General features: G+C 32.1%; 1 protein-coding gene across 1 annotated transcript in view; it reads left to right on the top strand.

The window, feature by feature from the left end:
* LOC143241727 (dynein axonemal heavy chain 12-like) overlaps window positions 1–22,998 on the top strand; it is a 96,339-nt gene that overhangs the window by 67,662 nt on the left and 5,679 nt on the right. Inside the window, exons 30-34 of the mRNA XM_076484954.1 lie at window positions 985–1,054; window positions 6,479–6,664; window positions 9,965–10,068; window positions 12,417–12,621; window positions 15,878–16,015. Of these exons, the coding sequence (XP_076341069.1) occupies window positions 985–1,054; window positions 6,479–6,664; window positions 9,965–10,068; window positions 12,417–12,621; window positions 15,878–16,015 (703 nt within the window). The remainder of the gene's footprint in view (window positions 1–984; window positions 1,055–6,478; window positions 6,665–9,964; window positions 10,069–12,416; window positions 12,622–15,877; window positions 16,016–22,998) is intronic.

Genomic DNA, 22,998 nt, shown 5'->3' with positions numbered 1-22,998 from the left:
TAACAAAGTAATACCAACTCACAGTATCACATTGATTACTTTTAATGAACTTACAAAAAAAAATTAATATCTCAGGTCCTTTAAATAACTCATATGTGATATGAAATATAATCATTTTGGTAATTCACATGAGCTTAAACAGCAGAGCTAAGGAATAACTGTATTTCTACTGTTTCATAGTGTTATGGCTTAAAAATTGTAAATTATTACATTATAAATTGTTGACACTTTTTGTAAAAATAAATAGCTTTTATTTTCATTTCAACATAAACTTTTCTGACTTTTGTTTTCTGTTGAAGTCTGAAAGCTCATAAGTTTCAAACAGTATATACCTAATGCTTAGAAACCATTTTATTTTCTGATATGATAGGCTACTGCAGCTAAATCATTATTGTCTGCTGTGCTTCTAAATTTCACTTTTATTGGTATTTCTGTTTCACTAACACATTAGAATCAAAATTTGCAAAGGACATTCTAAATGGTAATCCTGTTCTAACTTTTTAGAAATGCTTAACACAGGGAAATGTTGCTATGGGCTGTACTCTTTCTTGGTGTTCGTCTTTATCAAATATTCCAGTATTAATGCCATAGTGTTCTTAACACTTCTTATCATCATATTATTGTTATTATTATTATTGTTTGTTGTGGAAATTAGGCAGTTTATAATAGCTGTCTATACACTTTAGGATTGTTTGATATGTGTAGTGAAGTGTTACCCATATCAGTGTCTTTTGGAACCATTTAAAAAAGCAAACTTGTGAGCATGACAATTTTTACAAAGTGCCATATCCTTATATGTATTATTGAAGTATTTTGAAAGGACAGAACTAGAAAATAATGATATCCCTGTGTACACATTCAAAATTGGTTTATTTATGTCTGTTTTGAAACCACTATGAAGCATGTGCTCATGTAATATGAGTTATTAGTATATTTTAAACTGATTTTATTGTATATACAGCATCAATGTAGTTTTATTTGTAGGTTATCTTCCAGTGGTGACTACTATATTCCAGCAAAAGGTACCTATCAAGAATACATCAGTTTTATCAAGGTAAGAACAAGAAAATATTGACCAAAAGTGCAAGTGCTTCACTTATGCGTATATTTTAAACTTTAATTACTTATGTGATGGATTGTGATAACAGTTTTACTTCATCTTTTGGCAATAATTTTTAACATTTTCTAAGTTAACAGCACAATCTTCTTTTATTCAGTTCATATTTCTTTCTTTTGAATTTTCACAGTATTTTTTCCTGACCTGTTGAGTTTTTCTCTGGTCTGCCAACTCCTATTCTACCAAACATTTTACTTGTGCCTCCAAGTCCTACCATTCTAATAATTAATTATAAGAAAAGTTAAAGCTTCAATGCTATTGGTTCCATTATCAATCTTAAACATCTCAATAAGATACCCTGTAACTCTTCTTTTTGAAAGATAAAACAATTTCATGAATCTTAACCTGTTCTCTTATGACAACCTGTAACTCCTCTTTTTGAAAGATAAAACAATTTCATGAATCTTAACCTGTCCTCTTATGACAACCTGTAACTCCTCTTTCTGAAAGATAAAACAATTTCATGAATCCTAACCTGTCCTCTTATGACAACCTGTAACTCCTCTTTCTGAAAGATAAAACAATTTCATGAATCTTAATCTGTCCTCTTATGACAACCTGTAACTCCTCTTTTTGAAAGATAAAACAATTTCATGAATCTTAACCTGTCCTCTTATGACAACCTGTAACTCCTCTTTCTGAAAGATAAAACAATTTCATGAATCTTAATCTGTCCTCTTATGACAACCTGTAACTCCTCTTTTTGAAAGATAAAACAATTTCATGAATCTTAACCTGTCCTCTTATGACAACCTGTAACTCCTCTTTTTGAAAGATAAAACAATTTCATGAATCTTAACCTGTCCTCTTATGACAACCTGTAACTCCTCTTTCTGAAAGATAAAACAATTTCATGAATCTTAACCTGTCCTCTTATGACAACCTTTTTATTTCAGCTGTCATCCTAGTAGCTTTTCTCTGAACCCTTGCTGACAATTTAGTATCCTTCCTAAGGGTACAGTACAAGAATGAAATGTAACCTCTTTAGACTTATAATCGGTATATCTTTACATACAAAGAAAATATATTTGCCCTTCCACTAGCAACTGTATTTCTCTTGGATACCTTAAGAGGCTGATGAACTAGAATACTAAAATCCTTTCCTTCCAGAAAAGTGTCAAGGTACTTCTGGTCGAAATTATACGTATTATTGAAATTATAATAATTCACATCCAGTATCTTGCATTTATTATGATTAAAACCAATCTGTCATTCCTTTGTCTAACTTACTAAATGATCCAAATCATTTTGTAAATCAACAGCATCTTTCTCATAGCCATTAACACAGAATACCTTAATATCATCAGGAAATTTAAGTGATTTCTTTACCAGTCCTTGATCTATGTCATTGATGTAAATCAAAAAGAGCAAAAATCTTAAGAATGTCCTTGAGGTACCATACTTGTGACATTAATCCAGTTAACTGAACTCTGTTTATAACAACCTTCTGCTTTCTTACATCCAGCCACTCATCCATTCAATTAGCTGAATTATTCACCACACCAACAGATTTATATATTTACAAGCCATTTATGTGACACCTTGTCCAATGTTGTCTGAAAATCTATTGTCATATACACTCCCTTACCTTCACTCACATATGCAGTAATATTTTCAAATACTTTCAAAAGAATAATAAGGCAAGATGTTCCCTTAGTGAAACTTTGCTGACTATTAAACAATTTCTAAATAGTGTTAAATTACTTTGCAAAGCATATTTTATCAGACTTTTAAAAACCTTTCCCACAACTGATGTAATATTAATAGGCTTATAATTACTGGGACAATTCTTATCTCCTCTGTTGAAGATAAAAGCAACATTAGCCAACTTACAGTCTTCTGGCACATTCCAACTGTTCAAATACTTAGAGAAAGTAGTAGCATGTGTCTCATATATGTAATCCTTAACATCCTGTAAACCCCTTTGGTAGATATTATTTGACTTGGGAGATTTATTAATCTTTAAACTTTCCAATTTTTTCTTAAGCTTGCAATTAATTTGATCATTTTGTTCAGTTTTGTCTCCATCTAGCAATTTCTCAGGAGGAGGAATATTCTTTAGTAAAAGTTGAAAAAAAGTAGAATATAATGGCCCAGCCCTCTCATGATTGTTACATATCAGTCTTAACGCATGTATTTGCTTCAAAACTCTACTCCTATGCTAACATTCTGCTTTCCATAATGTATCCTAAAATATCCTCACAATTAATTTTGCATTTTCAGCTAAACTTTTTCTCCGATAGTTATTTTTATTTGCTCTTTGACCAACTCTCTTTATCTTCTATAATTGTAGTCAATCTAAACTTCTTGAATTTGTAATACTTTCCTTTAATTTTGTTCTTTATATATTTTGTAAATCTAGAAGTTTTTGTTTCTACCAAAATAGGCAAAGGAGCTCAGTGCACAATCTGTGGGTCAAGGGTCAGTTCCCTATCATGAAACATGCTTGCCTTTCAAAATTGTGAAATTATAATGTGACAGTTAATCTTGCTAATCATTGGTAAAAGAGTAGTTTAAGAGTTGGCATTGGATAGTAGTAACTAGCTGTATTCCCTCTAATTTGTCACTTCTGAAGTATTTGTTGCCCCATATGCACCCACATAGTGATCACTGATGTTTAAGTGGAACTTAATATGACGAACTACATTCATACCATCCACACCATGAAACTATAACAATCAAGAATTAACAAGTTTAATGACATCGTAAAGTTCATATAAGCAAACACAGATGCATATTTTAATTACAAGCCCATAGAAGACAATTGTACACAAAGCCATACACATAATTACAGCTTAACAGACATATCAGTTAAACACAGGATTGTGGCAAGATAGAAACAATGAATTAAGACTTATACTAAATATCTTATACATTCTGACTCTTATGTTATCAAAATCAAGGCAATCTTTGAAAGTTTCCAAAAGATAAACAAATCAACACCTCATTTGATCAGCAGGTACATAGGGAGTCCCTAATTCAAATTCCAAAGATTCCATTGTCTGTTATAAGAAATCCCACGTGGTTGTGACCATGCTAAACGAAAAAATAAACGAAATATTTCATGGCAGCTATTTAGTTTTAAAGGAAGATGAACTTCCCAACTGAGGTTTTCAGGGATATTTATGTTCCCCTTCATCTCATTTGCAATAGAATTTTGATGTATGCATTGAAAATTTGGATTAAATTCTCCTAGTTTTTGTTTCATATCAGATGATCTTGAAGATTGACATTGTGAAGGTAGTTTGAAGATAGTTTTAGAGAAAAGCAACAGAAAAAGTCTGGTCGGTTCAAGGAGGCAGAGAGAAAGCAATCCAGGCTTGACTGAAGAAGAACAAAAAGAAGCAAGTCATCAATACATCACTCAAACGTCCCATGGTCAGGGCCACTGAGTGGCTTGGATCTGTAAATCCAAATGCCTCAGAGTTTGCTGTGGGGGGAAATGGGAGTACTCCCAGAAAACCCACATTCACAAGACAAATGCCAAATATTCTACCTGTCTTGTGCCCACTGCTGGAATATAAAAAACATCAAATAATGATTAGTAAATCAATCAGTATATTGTGTTCAGTATTACTTTATGATGTCTTGGAGGCCAGATATGCGTTGTAGGGGGATATTATTTTGTGTGGGGTGCTTGTCATGGTATGTAATTTGGCAGTTAATAAGTTAATAGGTGTGCATCCTTTGTTGTTTCTTGTTTATAAGTTTCAAATGATAGATTCTATTACTAACAGATTTGTTGACAGTTTTGAAATGTTGTGTCCAGAAGAATCGTGTGTCAATGGTTATTCCGAGAAATTTGGCATGAGCTTAACTTAATTTTATTGTTTCCCAATTGTAGGTATATTTTTTTCAGGTTTTCATGATGTTCATTAAGGCTGTATCTAAATGCAATGGCAGTGGTTTTGTGTGGATTTAACAAGACTCTCCAGTCATTGCACCATTTGAGTTTAGCATTAAGTTTTCTTGTATTCTGTTGCTTGCAATTGTTGGGTTTCATGACACACTCCAGACAGCTATTTCATCAGCATATTGTGAGAAATATGTATAAGTCAAGTCCAGAAAATGTATATTGTTCACAAAAATTATGCATAATAGAGGGGATAGGACAGAGCCTTAGGGTACACCAGTAGTAATATTAAATGTCTTAGATAAGGCATTATTATTTTAATCACTGTAGTGCAGTTTGTTAGGAAGTTTGAGATCCATCTGATGATTCTCTGGTTAGTGTTTAAGGATTGGTCGGTAGACCACGCTAACTTCAGAGTGAATCTATTTAAAGGTATTCTTAGTCGGGTATTCTTATGAGCTTGGTTGACAATAATGACATAATTATAGTGTAACAAAACTGTGAAGACATAATATGTATGAAGGCAATATAACAAAACACTCAAATATACAAATGCATGCATTATCTCAAGGGTACATATCAATTTTCATATATTCAAGTACTGTACATGAGAGAACTAATTGTCTGTGGGGATGAACATACATATTATTGAGTTTCTGGATCGTTCCTCAGTCTGAATCAAATCGGATTCGTTTGGAAGAGCATAAAACTTTGTTAGTATTTACATTCAAAAAATGAAATTGAGATAGCTGTGGCTACATTATGGACAGCTAACATAGCTAGCCTTTAAGCAACTTTGTGCAAAATTCCAAACATACTACATCAAAATTATTTCTTTTCTAGAAAACAACAGTGTTTATACAAAACAGATGTGAAAATTGTTATACAAACAAGTTAACTGCTTTCTTTTTTCAACATCCCCTTTAATTTATCAATTTTGGGTAACACTTAGAGATGTTTAAAAAATAAATTCAGATCTATGTTTTTTTGAACCACAAGTCACTGCCCAACTAGTTTTTTGTTCAGTACCATAAGTAGTAATCACTTAAGCTGTATGATGAGACAAAATAGTATTTTATACAATCTATATGTAATGTAATATTTTAAAGTTGAAGCTTAAATGCCAAAAGCCAGCAAAATATTCTAAATGCAATAGGCCAAAAAATGTTATAAAAAACAAGTTAACTGCATTTATTTTTTCCCCTACATTCCTACTATATTGTCCATTGCAGCTTGGAATCAGATGTATGTAAAGTCAGAAGTTTTCATGCCAATACATTTTATGTTATTTATATCATTAATTCTATTTTCATCTACAGACTTGGGCAATAGATTCTGTTACAATATGTAATACATCAGCTGTCACAAACTAATATCAGCAAAGTTACATTAAATAATATTACTAAAGAGAAAATGTTAATTTCCAGCAGATATCGCTCTTTAATGTTGTTTGATATTGCTACAAAACTTTCAACAAGTTATAGCTACAGTTTTTATCATGCCCACAGAACTTACCCCACAACCAAGCACCTGAGGTTTTTGGCATGCATGACAATGTAGACATATCCAGAGAACTACAGGAGACTAAGCAACTATTTGATTCGATCTTATTAATTCAGGGCCACAAAACTGATATAGGAGAAGGTTCTTCTGAGGATCACTTATTGGAGATAGCAACTGATATTCTGTCAAAAGTGAGGACTTTTCTTCAAGTTTTTTCCTTTTTGATCATATAATTAATTTATAATTTTTTTATTTTCCTTTATTGTCCTCTACCACTTATTATTCAATTTGACACAAGTCATTGGCATCCTCAAGGCATATTACAATGTCTCTAGCAGACACATACAACTCTGAACAAATTTTCATGTACCATGTAATATTGCAAGCCTTGAGAACTGACACAAAATATGATGTATATAAAAAAAATATTTAAACCTTTCAATTAAGCACTCTAAAACATAAATAATACATAATTAACTAAAATATAAAAGTAAGACTTAAACACAATTTAACTGTATCGCTAACTAAAACAGACTTAGGTAAAGAAAAAACTCTAAGTCACACAAGCAGTTAACAATACTACAATCATGTATGTAAATACTGCTGGTATGGTAATGAACACTTTTATTAACAAAATGGAAAATAATCACCAGACAACTTTGACAATTCCATTGACAGTCTATCTCTCCAGGTAGAACTGAAAACATCTATTTCCCCAAAACGTCTCAAAATAGTACACCTTAACTTTTTCAAAGAATTTTCACACAAAACCACTAACATAATTTCACAGAAAAGAGGACTAAAAAAACAACCTCACAAGAAAAGATACAAACAACCTGAAACAAGACAACATCAAAATTCTAAAATCAGATAATGAACACATTCAAAAATGAACAACATCTTATCAGATACAAACAAATTTAAACTAATACACACAAATCCAGCAAAAACACGAAAACCAATTAAACAAAATACTACTACAAATGAAAAAAACAACACAGTCTCAGAAATCCTTTATTCTTACCTATACGTGACTGACTCATGCCCACCACAACTATACCACACCCCCAAACATCACAAACCAGATTGTCCACTACGACCCATAATGTTGATCTATGAATAATTTAACTGCAACCTCGGTAAATATATACCGTGAGCATTTTCTAAATATGTAACAACAGCCATCTTCTTTTTCAAAGACTCTTGAAACTTTAAATCTATTCTTAATCAACTAAATCATAAAGCCTTAGTAGCCAGTTTTGATGTAATCTCCCCTCTTCACAGAAGTCCCAACAACTGAAGCCTGCAAGATAGCTTTAGAACTATATACAGTATTCAACTTTATATTGTTAAACATCCATAGCAACCAAATTAACAACCATTATAGAATTCTCTACCACCAAAACTAACTTTATGTTCAATGACCAAAACTACCTACAAATAAATGGTCTAAGTATGGGGAATCCTGTGTCACCAGTTCTAGTGAACATTTTTGTGACACAGATTGAATTTCTAGCAATCAATTCAGCCTTACACCCGAGATCTTTTGGTACAAATATGTTGATGATGTAATTGCTGGATTTACTTCTACAGAATACACACTTAATTTTTTCAACCACATGAACTCAATACACTCCAACATTTAGTTTACCAGTGAACAGGAAAAAAAACAACTAAAAAACATTTCTCAACCTCAAAATCACAAGGACTGATACACAATTAAAAACAAATCTACAGAAAATCACCCATACTGGACTATACATTCCCTGGGTCTCAGCACATGAAAACAAAACAAAACTCAACATATTAAAAAAAATAAATAAATAAACACAAAACTATGTTCACCTGATAAAATTAGCAATGAAATCAACAAAATAAAACAACACAGCAAGAAATTTCCTCAAAACATCATTGAAAAAAATTATGTGCACACACCTAGATCAACAACAAACAAATGATAATAAATCCCAAGGTACAACAAACTACAAACCTTACCCTGCTGCATACCATATATTTCCGACATCAGCAAAAAATAACCAACATTTGGAAAAACCTTATAACAAAACACAACATTTTAGTGAACATCAAATTTATTCAAAAACCGGGTACAAAACTAAGTCCATACTATGTAAAAACTGCACTGACAAATACAACACCAACATAGTTTACAAAATACAATGTGATAACTGCCACGACTTCTATATTGGAGAAACAAGTAGAAAAATGGAAACCAGATTCACAGGACACAAAAAGTCACCTTCACACGTTTTTGAACACTGTCATTCAAATAAACACAACATAACCATAGAAAACACCAAGATACTAAGTAGGGAAACAAATATAAACAAATGCAGAATCAAAGAAGTCCTACTTATACAGCAACTAAAACCAAAATTAAACCAATATAAAGAAACACCTTTATACCTATACTAATTAATAACCTAACATCCAACTGCAATGCCCTCTACAATTCCATACACTTTTATGCTCTCGTACCTAAGACGAGCTTGGCAATGGTAAGTTGCAAACTCTCTTTTTGTAACCTGAAGATGACCTAAGAAGGTAGAAACGTTGTTCTCTACTTTATTTTAATGAAAGTTTTAATACCCATACCAGCCGTCTTGAAATACATTTTTACTTCAAGTGAGTTTCTTGTCACCATGAAATACCACGATCAGATATCAGATACATGTATTCCATGATGAAAACTTGTACCAATTTCAAAATCACTATTGTTAGATTATAGTGTAAAATGAGCTCTTTCTAATAACTATATACATGCATATGTAAACTCTACATATAGACTATAAATCTCAAACAAAACTGTTGAATGGTGTGGGTGTGGCACCTGTCTGGGGTTGACAAAATGTATTACTTGTTTCAACAACATTCAGAAGATTTTGAAATGTATAACTCAAAAACATTTTGTATCTTACAGTCTAGACATACATCTACACTCTGCCATTGTATTATTGAAGATACAGAGAGCCAAAGTAGAGAATTTTCAGTTTGTTGATCACATGACAATACATCTGAAGTTTTAAGTAGTGTTTTAATGGTTTATTTTGAAATAAATGACTTAAAACATAGGTAATATAAACTTTGAATCATAACATACATTATGATATTAATTTCATTCACATACATTGAGAGTAAAGGTGTTTAATTAAATTCTGAATGTAATATTGTGGCTTGCACTGTTAAGTGTTTAAAGTGGTAACTATTGCAAAATTGTTAAAACAGCAGTTTTCAGTGATAACTAAGTTTCTTAATTTTAAGTTAGAAACTAATGAAAAATTCTTAATTTATTCATGAGTGATTTTCTGAGTTACATTCAAGTTATATGATATATCATGATTTTCTTTTTTTATGCCAAAACATGACAGATATCACAAAAATTATTGTTTTTCAAGGTTACTTAACATTTTAGTATAGGTTCTTGTTATCAGTGATGTGGCTGTGCTTTTAAATATTTCATGGTGATATTACAGCTTCCTGCAGTTTTTGATCTTATTAAAGCAACTGAGAAGTTCCCAATAACCTATACTGATAGTATGAACACAGTTCTGGTCCAGGAGATGGAACGGTTTAATAAGTAAGAGTTTATTTCAGAATAGAGATTAACTGTATTATTATAAAAAAAAGGAGTGAACTCCATGACCTGTAGTGGTCTTACAAAGAAAGGTTTATTTCAGAATAGAGATTAACTGTATTATTATAAAAAAAAGGAGTGAACTCCATGACCTGTAGTGGTCTTACAAAGAAAGGTTTATTTCAGAATAGAGATTAACTGTATTATTATATATAAAAAAGGAGTGAACTCCATGTCCTATAGTGGTCTTACAAAGAAAGGTTTATTTCAGAATAGAGATTAACTGTATTATTATAAAAAAAGGAGTGAACTCCATGACCTGTAGTGGTCTTACAAAGAAAGGTTTATTTCAGAATAGAGATTAACTGTATTATTATAAAAAAAAGGAGTGAACTCCATGTCCTATAGTTGTCTTACAAAGAAAGGTTTATTTCAGATACAGAATAATTTAAAGACTAAAATTCTTTGAGGAAATAGCATTGTTTAATCGTATTGTTTGTTCTGCTATCTAGTATTATTTAACATAAAGGTAGTACTTTCAGGTGATAATGTTTATTGATGCAGTAGTTTATACTAGAAGGTAGTATGTTTTAACATATATAATGTTGTTTTACATATAATTATTTTAACAACTTATCAGTGAAAGTAAGAGGATTATATGTAATTCACACAACATCTGTTTTATGTAATGCAATTGTGACATTTTACCCAGTACCAGAGCCAATCAGGTAGACTGGGGTACAAGAGGCATAGTAGAAGTTGAAATTCTATTTATTTCATCAATTATTTGACCAATAACTATTTTATTGTGAACAACAAGATTACAATGATGTATTGTGTGATTTTTTAAAAAAATTGAGTCATTGCCATAGTTATATTTATGACTTTTATTCATAATAAATTATTCAGTTATTGGAACACCAAACTGTTTATTACTAATATTATTGATTCATTTTATATGACTTAACTTTATTAAACATTCAGAAAAAGACAGTAAACCTGTAAGCTGATTGTGTTTTTTTAACTTCAGAATAGATCAGCTAACCACAGTATTAATGGAAAAGCACCAAATTAGGAATTATAAGTACAGAGATCTTGAGTACATTCTATTAAAATGATTTTGAATATGCAAGTACAGCCAATATAAAGTTATGGTTTCTTTGGGAAATTAACATATTTGTACTAGGTGATGGTATAATTTAGTGTATAATGTTATATACAGCAAGATATTCATGGTTAATATTTGTACTAGGAAATGGTATGGTTTGGTGTGCAGTTGTTTATAAGAGTAGATAGTGTTTATTAATACGTTTATTTTGGAGTAATTATGGAACAAGTGATGATTTATACAAGGAGCTGTTATTGGTTAATTTAATGGTATGTACAGAGATATTTATATTTAATATATTTATAATAGTAAATAGTGTTGATTAATGTATTTTTATTAGATGGCAGTATGATATAACGTGTAATTTTTTATACAAGAAGGTATTATTAGCTAATGTGTTTATTAAAATAGGTGGTATGTTTTATTATGCATAGTTTATAAGACAGGATTGTATGGTTTATATGTTTTGTATAATGTACCATTTATTGTGCAATAATGTATTCTATGTTAGAGTTTTCCAAAATTTTGCACCTATTGGCTCACTTAATTATTAGGCTCGATAGTAAAAGCCTCCATTTGCAGTTGATGAGTTTTGAGTAATCATAGTCACCTTATCTTGTGGTGTCCTATAATTGTATGTTTCACCAGTTTACCATGTTTCTCAATCTGTTTCCATTTCTGTATATGTACAATAGGTATGATGTTTCAATTACTAAAGAAATAATCACACTAGTGGTTGAAATATTGTACAGTTGTAATAAAATATTTATAATCAGTAAGTACACTCAAAAGATTATTAATGCACAGATTTAGTTCAGTGGTGTGTTCTTTAATATGTGGCAATTTAATCCATGAAATGTAGGATAGATGTTTTAAATAAGAGATCCCAAGCTAACTTTGAATATTATTTAAAGTACAATACTGCCATAGAAGTAATAAAATATTAATTTTCTGTGACAGTAAACTTTACCTGAGGTATTACATTCATTAATTAAATAAGGCAGTGTCATGTATATACAATCAACACATCATGATAACACATAGATAGTATAATTTCAGGGTAGTAAATACTCTCTTGACATTTACTGTAAATTACATGAAATAGATTAATAAATTGTTTGCTGTATGTATAACCAGTTTGGTTATTTAGAGGTTATTCTTAAAATGTACAGAATTTGTGGTTATAAGTTTTGTTAATAAAATGTTTCATTATAGCAATATATATATATTCCTTTTTTATCAGGCTACTACACTTAATTTGCACTACTTTGCATAACCTCCAAAAAGCTCTGAAGGGATTGGAAGTGATGTCACCTGAACTGGACGATTTAGCTTATAGTCTTCTAATGGGACGAGTTCCCAAACTTTGGCTAGCAAGATCCTATCCAACACTGAAACCACTTGGAGGTTTCATTAATGATTTTTTAAAGCGTCTCAATTTTCTCCAGGTAGATGAATGTCTTCATTATGTTAAGAGTATTTGTTTACTACTACATATTATTAAACTAAACTAAATTCACAAGAAATTAGTAAAAAATTAAAGCTGAAACTACTTTTAAAGCAACTTTTTTACATGTATGAAGGTTTAGTTTTTGTCTATCATAACTATATAAGCTTCAGTATCTTTTAAATGTATTGAGGGATTATCTTCATACTCTATGATATTTTATTGTTTGTCTTATGCAGACTTGAACAAACAAATGAATTCCTTATGTCTTATGTGAAATAAAACTTTAAAAATAAATCTAATACAATAATAGTAACTTTCACTGAAGGCAAATTCTGATTTTAATAATTACAACATTTTGACCAAAAGTACTGGGTCATCACCAAGTAACAGTTATATTGAATGCAACAATTTCCAAATAATCACCCAATAGTGTGGGTCAAAATTCGCTATTCATTAAAACTATAATTTACTTACTGTTGTTATTGTACTTCTGACATGGCACTTTACTTCTTCTCACATAATAGCTTTTATTTTCAAGTGCGTGCCACCTGCCTTGAAACTCCCACTTACCCCACTATCAATGTGGTTTATTGGGCATTCACAGCGACAACCCTCCGACAATAAGAGTATGATACACCTTCCTGACACCTGACTTCAACTTCCTCTGCTACTGCTTCGTGTCTCATGGCACATACTTCAAGATCTTGACTGAGAATTTTTTGGCCATCAATCATTGAGAGATTGATCTTTATATGAATTGACACTGTTCTTTTTCTTTTTTAGAAATTACATCTCAGGCTTTTTATGTTTTATCTGTATCCCCAGTTTCTTATAATTCTTTCTTTTCCTTGTTACATGCTGCCTCTTCATCCAGTTATCTTGTCTTTCCTTTTTCTTCCAATATCAGGGTACATAATGAGTATTTCACTTCTCAATTACAACTAGTGCCAACACAACAATTCTCAGTAGCTGGAGTCACTTTTGCCTGTGCAGGGTGCGGATCCTGATAACCCTATATGTTTACTCTAATCTCAGTTTTTCTGTCTTCATCTAACCCTCACATCTCTTCTGTGATATATTTCTGAAACTCTTTACCTATCCTCTGAAGGATTTTTGGAGAATAGTTTCTTTTACAGTACTTTCCTGAAGTTTCCCACCAATTCACTGAGAGATTTTGGAGGATACCATTCCTTCATTACCTCCACATTGGCCTAATTATATTCCATGGCACTATTCCTTCATATGCAGTTTCTTTGCCTTCCCCTCTTTTTTCTTTATTTGCATTTCTTCACTGATGTTTCTCTCCATGGTTGGGGAGCATTGGTCAATCAACAAAGGCCTTCTAGATAAAGGTTTCAGATAGAACAGTCATATCAGCATTTTGGAGCTTCTGGTAGTAGAATATGCTTTGTATCATTTTATTCCTGTTGTACAGACCATAACTTGTTCTGATCCATTTAGACAATTCCACCATTGTTTTCTACTTGAATCACCAAGAAGGCATTAATTTTTATTTGTTTTGTGTTTGAAAATTTCTTAAGTCAATTCCTCTTTAGCCCATTCTCTTCCCACTTCCTCCCTTATGGTTAATCACTGTATGTGGAATGTCTTCTGCCATAGAGTTTCCCCTTCTATGCCCAATGTTGTTGTTCTTACAGATTTTTCTTATGTGGCTGTTTGATCATGAGGCTTCAGTCTCTTCCATTGCCTATTATCAAGAAGCCTTGTCTAACACTTTCTCTTTTCCAAATACCATGTCTTTCCTACCATCTCCTTTTTATTGTGTTTCTTCTGGGTTTGACTTCCTTGTCAAATGGTTCTTCCAGATTGGAATGTCAGTATTGTTCTTCACTCTCTTGCACCCCCTCCCTTAAAATTTTTGACTTCCTATTCCCTGTGTCATCTATTCCTTAAGACGTTTTTCTTAGTCCTTTTATTTTGTTTGTGAGCAGTGTCAGTTTGATATCTTTGTTATTGACATTGTACATACTGTGTTTCATTCTGCATATTTTCTCATTTATCTGAATCAATATTTCCTGCCCAAAACTTTGGCAACTCATGAAGGAAATTCTTTCTTCATACCTATTTCCCTTCACTCCATTTCTCATCTTTATTCTTAATCTGATATGAATGAACTTTATGCCCCGCCTATGCTCTTTGTTATTATATTGCCCAAATGTCCTCCTTTTGTGGTTCCTAATCACACCTTTTTATTCCTAGAGGTGGGGTTTATCAGATTTTTAAACTGGTGAATTCCTCCCTATCTCTTAATTCTGCCAATTTGTTCCAGGTGATATTGCATCAAATATTGGCATCTTACCTTTTCCTTGATGTCTCACTTCCATTATTCTTTGGAAGAAATTCTTCAGTTGGACATGGTGGATGACACCTGATACATTCATTTCCAACAATCTTTGTTAGGTGGTTGTTTCTTTCTTTTTTAGGGTACTGTTTTCAACCTGTCCCCATCCTTCAAACATTGGTTCAGCTGTAACTTGGTAAATTTCCTTTTTCTTGTATGCTACTTTTGCTTACAGATGCACATCACTTTTAGGTCTAGGATCCTACTCAGTGGTGAATATTGCCTATCTGGGTATGCTACTTATCTATCTGTTCCAAAATATTCTAAAGTGTACAGCTGGCCTTAAGTCATAAGGGAGTATGCTATCTTTTGCCTTGTAACTCGGTTGTTCCATATTTCCAATGGGTACGTATCTCACCCTGCACTTCTCACCCTTCCTTCCCCTTACACATGCTTCATTTCTGACTAATCTTGAAGTGGTGGTTAGTTGGAATCAAATAAAGGAAGTAACATACATCTGGAGAGTAATTTGCATTAGCGAAAGGTGATAGCATGTTAGTTTACCTGTGAAGATACAATGAATCATAGTGACAGTGGGGTAGATGAGAGTTTCAAATTTTGCATATAGAGGGCATTTCTGAACAAGAAAAACTGTTATGTGAGTAGAGGTGTAAAGAGCTACCAGAAATATATTTTCAGTGTATGAGACAAATAACTTTTGATTTTATTATTTAGTAGATTTGTCACCAAACATTAAAAATGTAATAATCATATGAAAGTAAATTAAAATAAATATCTGTTATGGAAAATTGAACAAATCAAAATACCAGTTGGCACAGTTTTCTTTATTTATAGTCATGTTTAACAAGACTAAATAATATAATGGTTAATGTATATGTCATCATTATACTTTACCAGTTATTTATACTTAATTTATGTTTTATCTATAAAGAAGTGGTATGAAGAAGGAAAACCTTCAGTCTTTTGGCTGTCTGGGTTCTACTTTACTCAAGGATTTTTAACAGGAGCTGTCCAGAACTATGCAAGAAAATATGCCATTCCTATTGATCTACTGGACTTTGACTTTGAGGTTACTCAATTTTTAAACTTTCTGGTTATCTTTGTCTTAACTGTGTATCCTTATGAATTTCCAAAACGTTTGCTTAGTTCAAGCTGTAAAATTGTATTCATTTTGTATCTGTGCAAAAGCATTTTAGTAAGTAAGTACAAATGCTTTTCACTTATCCTCAAAAAAGATAGTTATAACCTCAGACCACTGGCAGAACGTTTTTGTACACACTCCAAACTTTAAATGTATTAGCATGTAGTGACCTAACTTTTGATACAATCAGCATTATACTGTAGTCTTCCACCAATAAGATCTTCCATATGAAGTAATCTATAGTGACAAACTGTGTATATCAAAGTATCATTATTTTCCAATAAATTTTAACATTTATTGTCACTTACTTTACACAATTGTTTGTTTGTTCATTCTTTTTTTCAGCACATGAGTGATTCAGTTCTCTTTTCTTTTTATCAATGAGAACATTTTTGTATTATACTTGTTGTTTTGAACATTAGCTAAAATAGAACATTTTTGTATTATACTTGTTGTTTTGAACATTAGCTAAAATAGAACATTTTTGTATTATACTTGTTGTTTTGAACATTAGCTAAAATGGAACATTTTTGTATTATACTTGTTGTTTTGAACATTAACTAAAATAGAACATTTTTGTATTATACTTGTTGTTTTGAACCTTAGCTAAAATAGAACATTTTTGTATTATACTGGTTGTTTTGAACATTAGCTAAAATAGAACATTTTTGTATAATAATTGTTGTTTTGAACATTAGTTAAAATAGAACATTTTTGTATTATACTTGTTTTGAACCTTTGATAAAATTCAAAGTGTTTTTTTTCTTTATTTTTAGAAAGAAAAGAACAAATTCTTAAAGTTTAAATTAGACCTCCTGTTATGAAGTATTTTATTTTTATACATTAATGGCCCTTGTGGTTAAAGCAGTCAACTTGATATGAAAACTTTATAATGTAGCAGTTAATTCTACATATATTTGGTATAAAAGTTGACAGTGAGTGGTGTTGACTAACTGCCTTCCCTCTAATCTATCACTGCAAAATTAGGGATGACTTATGCAGATAGCCCTTATTTAGCTGTGCAGAAAATTCAAAACAAAACTCAAACAACCTCTTTTACCAATTTGATTTCTTCTCTTAATCAAATTATGATAATTTGGAATGCATATTTCAGAGTCTGTGAGATCAATTTTCTTGGACAGGAATATTCCTTATTGTTATTAACCCAAACTTTGAATTTTGATAATTAATCTCAGTCTTTTCATCATAATAATGACAAAAACCTATGTACCATGGCCTTATCAAACCTACTTAAAAAAAGTAATAATATTATCTGTATAAATATAATAGTAGTGTCTTTTGTAAGTCCATGTCAGTACTTTTCAAGGTGTGGATGGAGGTTGACCAAAATTGGCATAGAGGTCATTAGGTCCTTGTGAGGGTATATTCATATTTTTAGTTTTGTAGTTATTATGGGCATTTTGCCTTTTTTTCTACTACTTTGCCTCTTGTAGATGTATCTTCACAAAATTTGGTAAGAAGATTCACTAGGTCTACGAACAGACGACACATTTTCAATTTAGTGTTTTTCAATTTTTATGAGCATTTTTTCTACTACTTCTCCCCCTGTTGATGGATCTTCACCAGATTTGGCATGAAGGTTTGTTGGATCTTATTAGCTTCAGTCTAGATTGTGTGTTGATTCTCAATTATCATGTATTTCAGAGCTTATAATTCATTCCATATGTCCTGTGGTTGGACGTCTTCCTCTTTTCTATCTCTTCTATTCCTTGTATTTCATCATTCATTTTGCAGTTTTCTTCTTTTCTCATCCTTTGTTTCTTTTATGTTCAATCTGCTATTTTTCTTCTTTTGTTTATTTACCATGTTAGCCTGGTCTCCTCTTAACCCTTTCTTTTTAACACTCTGCATTACTGTTCCAACAATTTTACTGAAACACTGTCACACCAATCTGTTCTTCATAATATCATACTGTTTCCTTCATTTGTATCCCAGTTCTTTTTCTATGATTCTTGGATTTGTTTCACTGGGATACCTTGTTGTACAGAGTTAGACATCTTCAGTTCCATCTTAGGGTACTTCATTTAATGCCCTTCATTTATAACTTTCTAATTAGTAATCCTCCTCTTTACCACTCAGTATAAACCCAGATATAATGAACTTTGTGAGAGTGTTAATGGAATCTGAAAGAGCATACTGAAAGTTCTGCTACCAACAAGCAATAACAAACTCACCTCACAGTGGAAAAGGCTTTATGAAGTGCAGAAATTGATCAGTAGAATGGACTATCTATAAGATTCAAGTGGACAGAAAGACCAAAATTTACCATACCAATCTGTTGAAAGATACTTGAACAGAGAAGAAGACCTAATAGATGCAGCTATTGAGGCACAGATGAATATTGCAAGCGTAACTGTCATGGATGCAGAACCAGAAGACAATGACTTTGTCGTAGAGGATAAGGACATATAGACTTGCAAACAGAAAAAGAAGTTATAAGTTCTACTGTGCCAGTATGCAGGTTTCTTCATAGATAGACTGGTAAAGACAAACCTTGTACAACACATGATTGAGACTATGACCAGGGATTCTGTAAAAGTGAAGCCCTATTAGATCAAGTAAGAAGTCAAGGTAATGTTAGAAGCTGGAATCATTGAGTCTCACAATCCAGCCTAATGTTCACCAGTAGTAATCATGAAGAAGAGGGATTTCTCAGATCATTTCTTTATAGATTTATGGAAGATGAACCTTGTGATGAAGTTTCACTTCAAACCTATGGTCAATCTTTCTTTACCAAGACTGACATCATTAAAGGTTGTTGGAAGATACTGATGTAGCCAAAATCTAAAGAGAAAACAGCTTTGGTGACATCAGATGGATGTTACAATTTCAAGAGGATACCATCAGAGTTAATTGACTCAATGAAGACATTTATCCACATTAAAAGAAAAATATTGCACAAGATCATCAACATTGAGCTTTACATGGAAGAACCAATACAGCCAAATGAGGTAACCCAGAGAGCTTTTTGGGAAAGTGAGAGCAGCAGGTCTGATTATCAGGCCATCCAGTCATTCTGTGATTGATTTTGTTGAACATAAGATGGGCAACTGACAGATAGCCATGGAAAATGGGAAGTTAACCTGCATACAAGATGCACATATTCAGATGGCTGAGCAGCAAATTCCAAGACCAACTCTTCAAGAAAGAGTTCATCATGCAAATGGACCATCAGCCCCTTCCCTACATTCATAGGTATAAAATCAACTGTACAAGGATCATGAAGTAGGTGTTATACCTCCAGAACTATAAGGTTCCACACTGCAAAGGTTGGTGCAGACTGTATAAGTAGACTTTGCATATGAATTTAGAATGGCCTTTGTATATAGTATGAAAAAAAATATTGTCAGTTATATTTCTTAATGAGAGACTTAATGTTAGATGTACAAGACTGTTTCAATTTTAGTAAAGCATATGATTATAACTTTTTATGTCTCTTGGTTGTATCTTCATCCATTCACCAATCTTCAGTCTTTCAAGTGTCTCTTAAGAGATGTGTTGTTGACTGTTTCCTTTTATTTGTAATCACCTCAAACTATAATAAGATAGGAAGTTGATATGGAGGTTTTTCAGGTTGGTGTAATTTCATTGGTATGAGACACACCCCTCTCTCAAAAACTGTGCTGGGTGTTTATCTGGAAGTATAGTACAGACAGACCATCCCTACCCTAAAAACCAAACTGTTCCAAGTAGTTGTACCAACTGGTTGGGCCTTGTATTATCCCTTAAAAGCAAATTTAAGAATATTCATTCTTGCATCTGCTTCATTTGGTAAATTGTCTCAGCACTTCTGATGTATTGTACAACTTGACATAATGTGCTAACCACACTACTCATACATGCTTCATCAATATCCTTGATATATAGGTCAATGGAGCAGCCATTACATTCTGCCCATCTATGCAACACTTTAGCACATACAATATCTAATTTTATTAAATATTTTCTTTACACCAGTTCTTCCACCATACTATTAGTGAAGAATTCTAGATTTCTGTTTTATGGAGAGGTGAGTAGCATTCCGTAAATAAACATTCTTTTTAACCATTCCACAGAACTACTGACCTTTTGTTCCCATCTTACAGTGCATTTATCAAGCGTCCTTAAGGGGATCATTGCAAATAGAGTATGTTTCACTCTCTTACTGGGGGAGATTTGTAGTTACATATATTTAGGTGTGAGAATTTTGTTCAAAGCTTGTTGAATGCTGTTCCATAGAGAAGTATCTATCCAGTGTTGACTGTATCAGTAAAGAACGTACTTCTTGTGTAATAAGTTATATGTTCTGTAAAGAAGTATCTATCCAGTGTTGACTGTATCAGTAAAGAATGTACTTCTTGTGTAATAAGTTATATGTTCTGTAAAGAAGTATCTATTCAGTGTTGACTATATCAGTAAAGAACATACTTCTTGTGTGATAAGTTATATGTTCTGTAAAGAAGTATCTATTCAGTATTGACTGTATCAGTAAAGAACGTACTTCTTGTTTGATAAGTTATACATTCTGTGAAGAAGTATCTATCCAGTGTTGTCTGTATCAGTAAAGTATTCTTTGTTTAATTAAATATAATTTTGTATTTGTAATAGTCTGTTCAACCATTATACTGGGATTTCCTATTTTGGGTTTGTTAATAACTGCAAGTTAATTTCTTGTTATTGGATGTGTGGGTATACACTATAAAATAGTAGTTTTGTATAACTGTAACACAGACATTTACCATTTTATAGTCAGTAAACTAGATTTTAACCACATAAATAAAACGAGCATTCATTTAACTATAAGTATATGCTAGACTAATTTGAACTTTGAGCTGTTCAGGTAATTATTCTGCTTGTTTTTAGGCAACTTTGTGTGCTTTCTTTAAATCTAGGTTGTTTGAGGTATCTATATCTCAACAAAGTAAAATGGTGGCATTCAGTGACATTTCAGCTCCTCGAGTGACCCTTTCAAAAGAGGAGACTGGTAAAACAGTTTTTTTGCTTGTGTTTTTTCTTCTATATCCATATGTGGTAGTAAGTCCACAGTAAATAATGTCATCTCAGAAGATGGTGATTGTGTGCCAGAAATGATGTTCAGTAAATATTTATTTATTCATTGATGACAAATCTTCCTTAAATCACATAAAAGTGATCTCATAACTGATATGGATGATGTTATGAAATGACATCAGATCTAACAACCACTGAATATGAGATTAGTCCACTCTTGTCTGTTATTGCTCCAGGTATCCACTTCTTTCCCTGTTCATAATTATAAACCTTATGGTTATTCACTATCTGCTATACATCTCTAATATGAACAGATCCAATCATTAGACAATGTTTTGCTTAAGAAAGATTATAAGAGAAGAATCATTATTTGCTGCAGTAGACCAGTTAAACAGTCATCCAGTTTCTGATGGAGAGTACAGTTTCCTCTTGCTGCCTTTTGTGTCTATTTTTTATTTTTTTCAGTTTTGACAAAACTTTTTGTTACTGGTTAGATGATATGGGGAAGACTAAATATGTCTGACACCACTGACTTTCAAGAATGGACCAAATTTCTTGCAGGCAGAAAGTTCATATCTTTGTGGGTCAACATATCAGCTGCTCTTTAGATTTTCTAAAGGTTTTGTCATGGTTCCTTGATTTATCCTTACGTATAAATACACTCCAACAGTTGGTGTAGTAATTTAAAAGTCCTATGAAGAAAAGCAAATATGGCAACAATTATTACTGTCTCTTCGTTGGGTGACTTAAGTAAGCTGCATTATTTACGATCCTGAACACTCCAAAAATGTCTCAACATTTTAAAATTGCCCTTCTGAACATTCATGCTATATTTTAGGCTTCTTGACAATGGATCAAAGTTCTTGAAGTGATAGCATTATTTCTACCTATCATTAGGATGTTATTGAGTTAACAGTGAATACTAGACAGATTTTGAAAAACCTTGTCTGAAACATTGTTGGGGCTGAAATAATTTTAAATGGTGAGCATTTGTAACAGTAAATAATGATTATCAGTAACATTCTTCAGTTTTCCTTCATTGGTATTTACAGATAGGTATTAGATAAATACAACTTGCTGAAATGTTGGTATTCAGCCAAAGATGCAAACAGCTGTTTATTGTGTAGTATTGGCTTTATAGATGGCACTGATCTCAGATTAACTTTGAAGTTCCTCTTAGATTCTTACCAACTATCTTTTATTTAATACAGGTGCTATTGGAGTTACTCGGTCACTATACTTCACTGCTAACAAAACACTGGTTTTCACCAAATGGCTCAGTTCTACATTAATATCTGGCTTTATTGTATATGGTACAGTAGCATGATTTCCTGGAACTTCATCAAGACAATCACTACAACACCAAAATTACCCTTTTTATTTATTGCCAGCTAAGTTTTGTTATCTTTGTGATTTAAGAACAGTTTCCATCAACCAGATACAGTTTGAATAGGTCATTGTGCACATTAAATGTCACTTTTACTACAATTGTACTTCATGGTACCGCTTCTTCACCAGATTGGAAAACCAGTGAAAATGGAACCTTGCAGAAGTGTTTTTGCAGTCTCTTTAGTTTCATGCAAAACATATAAAGAAGTGTTGAGTAAACCATATTGCAAGACACCAATTTAGCTCTGTAAAACTACACTATAAGAGTTGGCAAATACAATGCCAATTCAGTGTTAGTGTCATTGCTTGACTTGTCATTAGCTTTTGCTGGTGTACATGTACTAGTATTATTCAAACTTGCATAGCTTTTCACTAGATAATAATGGTTTAAATTTAAACCAGCGCTTGGTTTTGTCACTTCCACAGCTTTCTTCAAGTTATTAAAGTTGTTTCTCATACCTTTCACTTTTCAGTACACAGACCAATTTATCTCTCAGTTTGTGGAACCCAAA

The sequence above is a fragment of the Tachypleus tridentatus genome, unplaced genomic scaffold (assembly GCF_004210375.1).
Source record: "Tachypleus tridentatus isolate NWPU-2018 unplaced genomic scaffold, ASM421037v1 Hic_cluster_1, whole genome shotgun sequence".
Lineage (NCBI taxonomy): Eukaryota > Metazoa > Arthropoda > Merostomata > Xiphosura > Limulidae > Tachypleus > Tachypleus tridentatus.
Note: the sequence above shows the minus strand (reverse complement) of the source record. Positions and strands in the feature narration are given on the sequence as shown.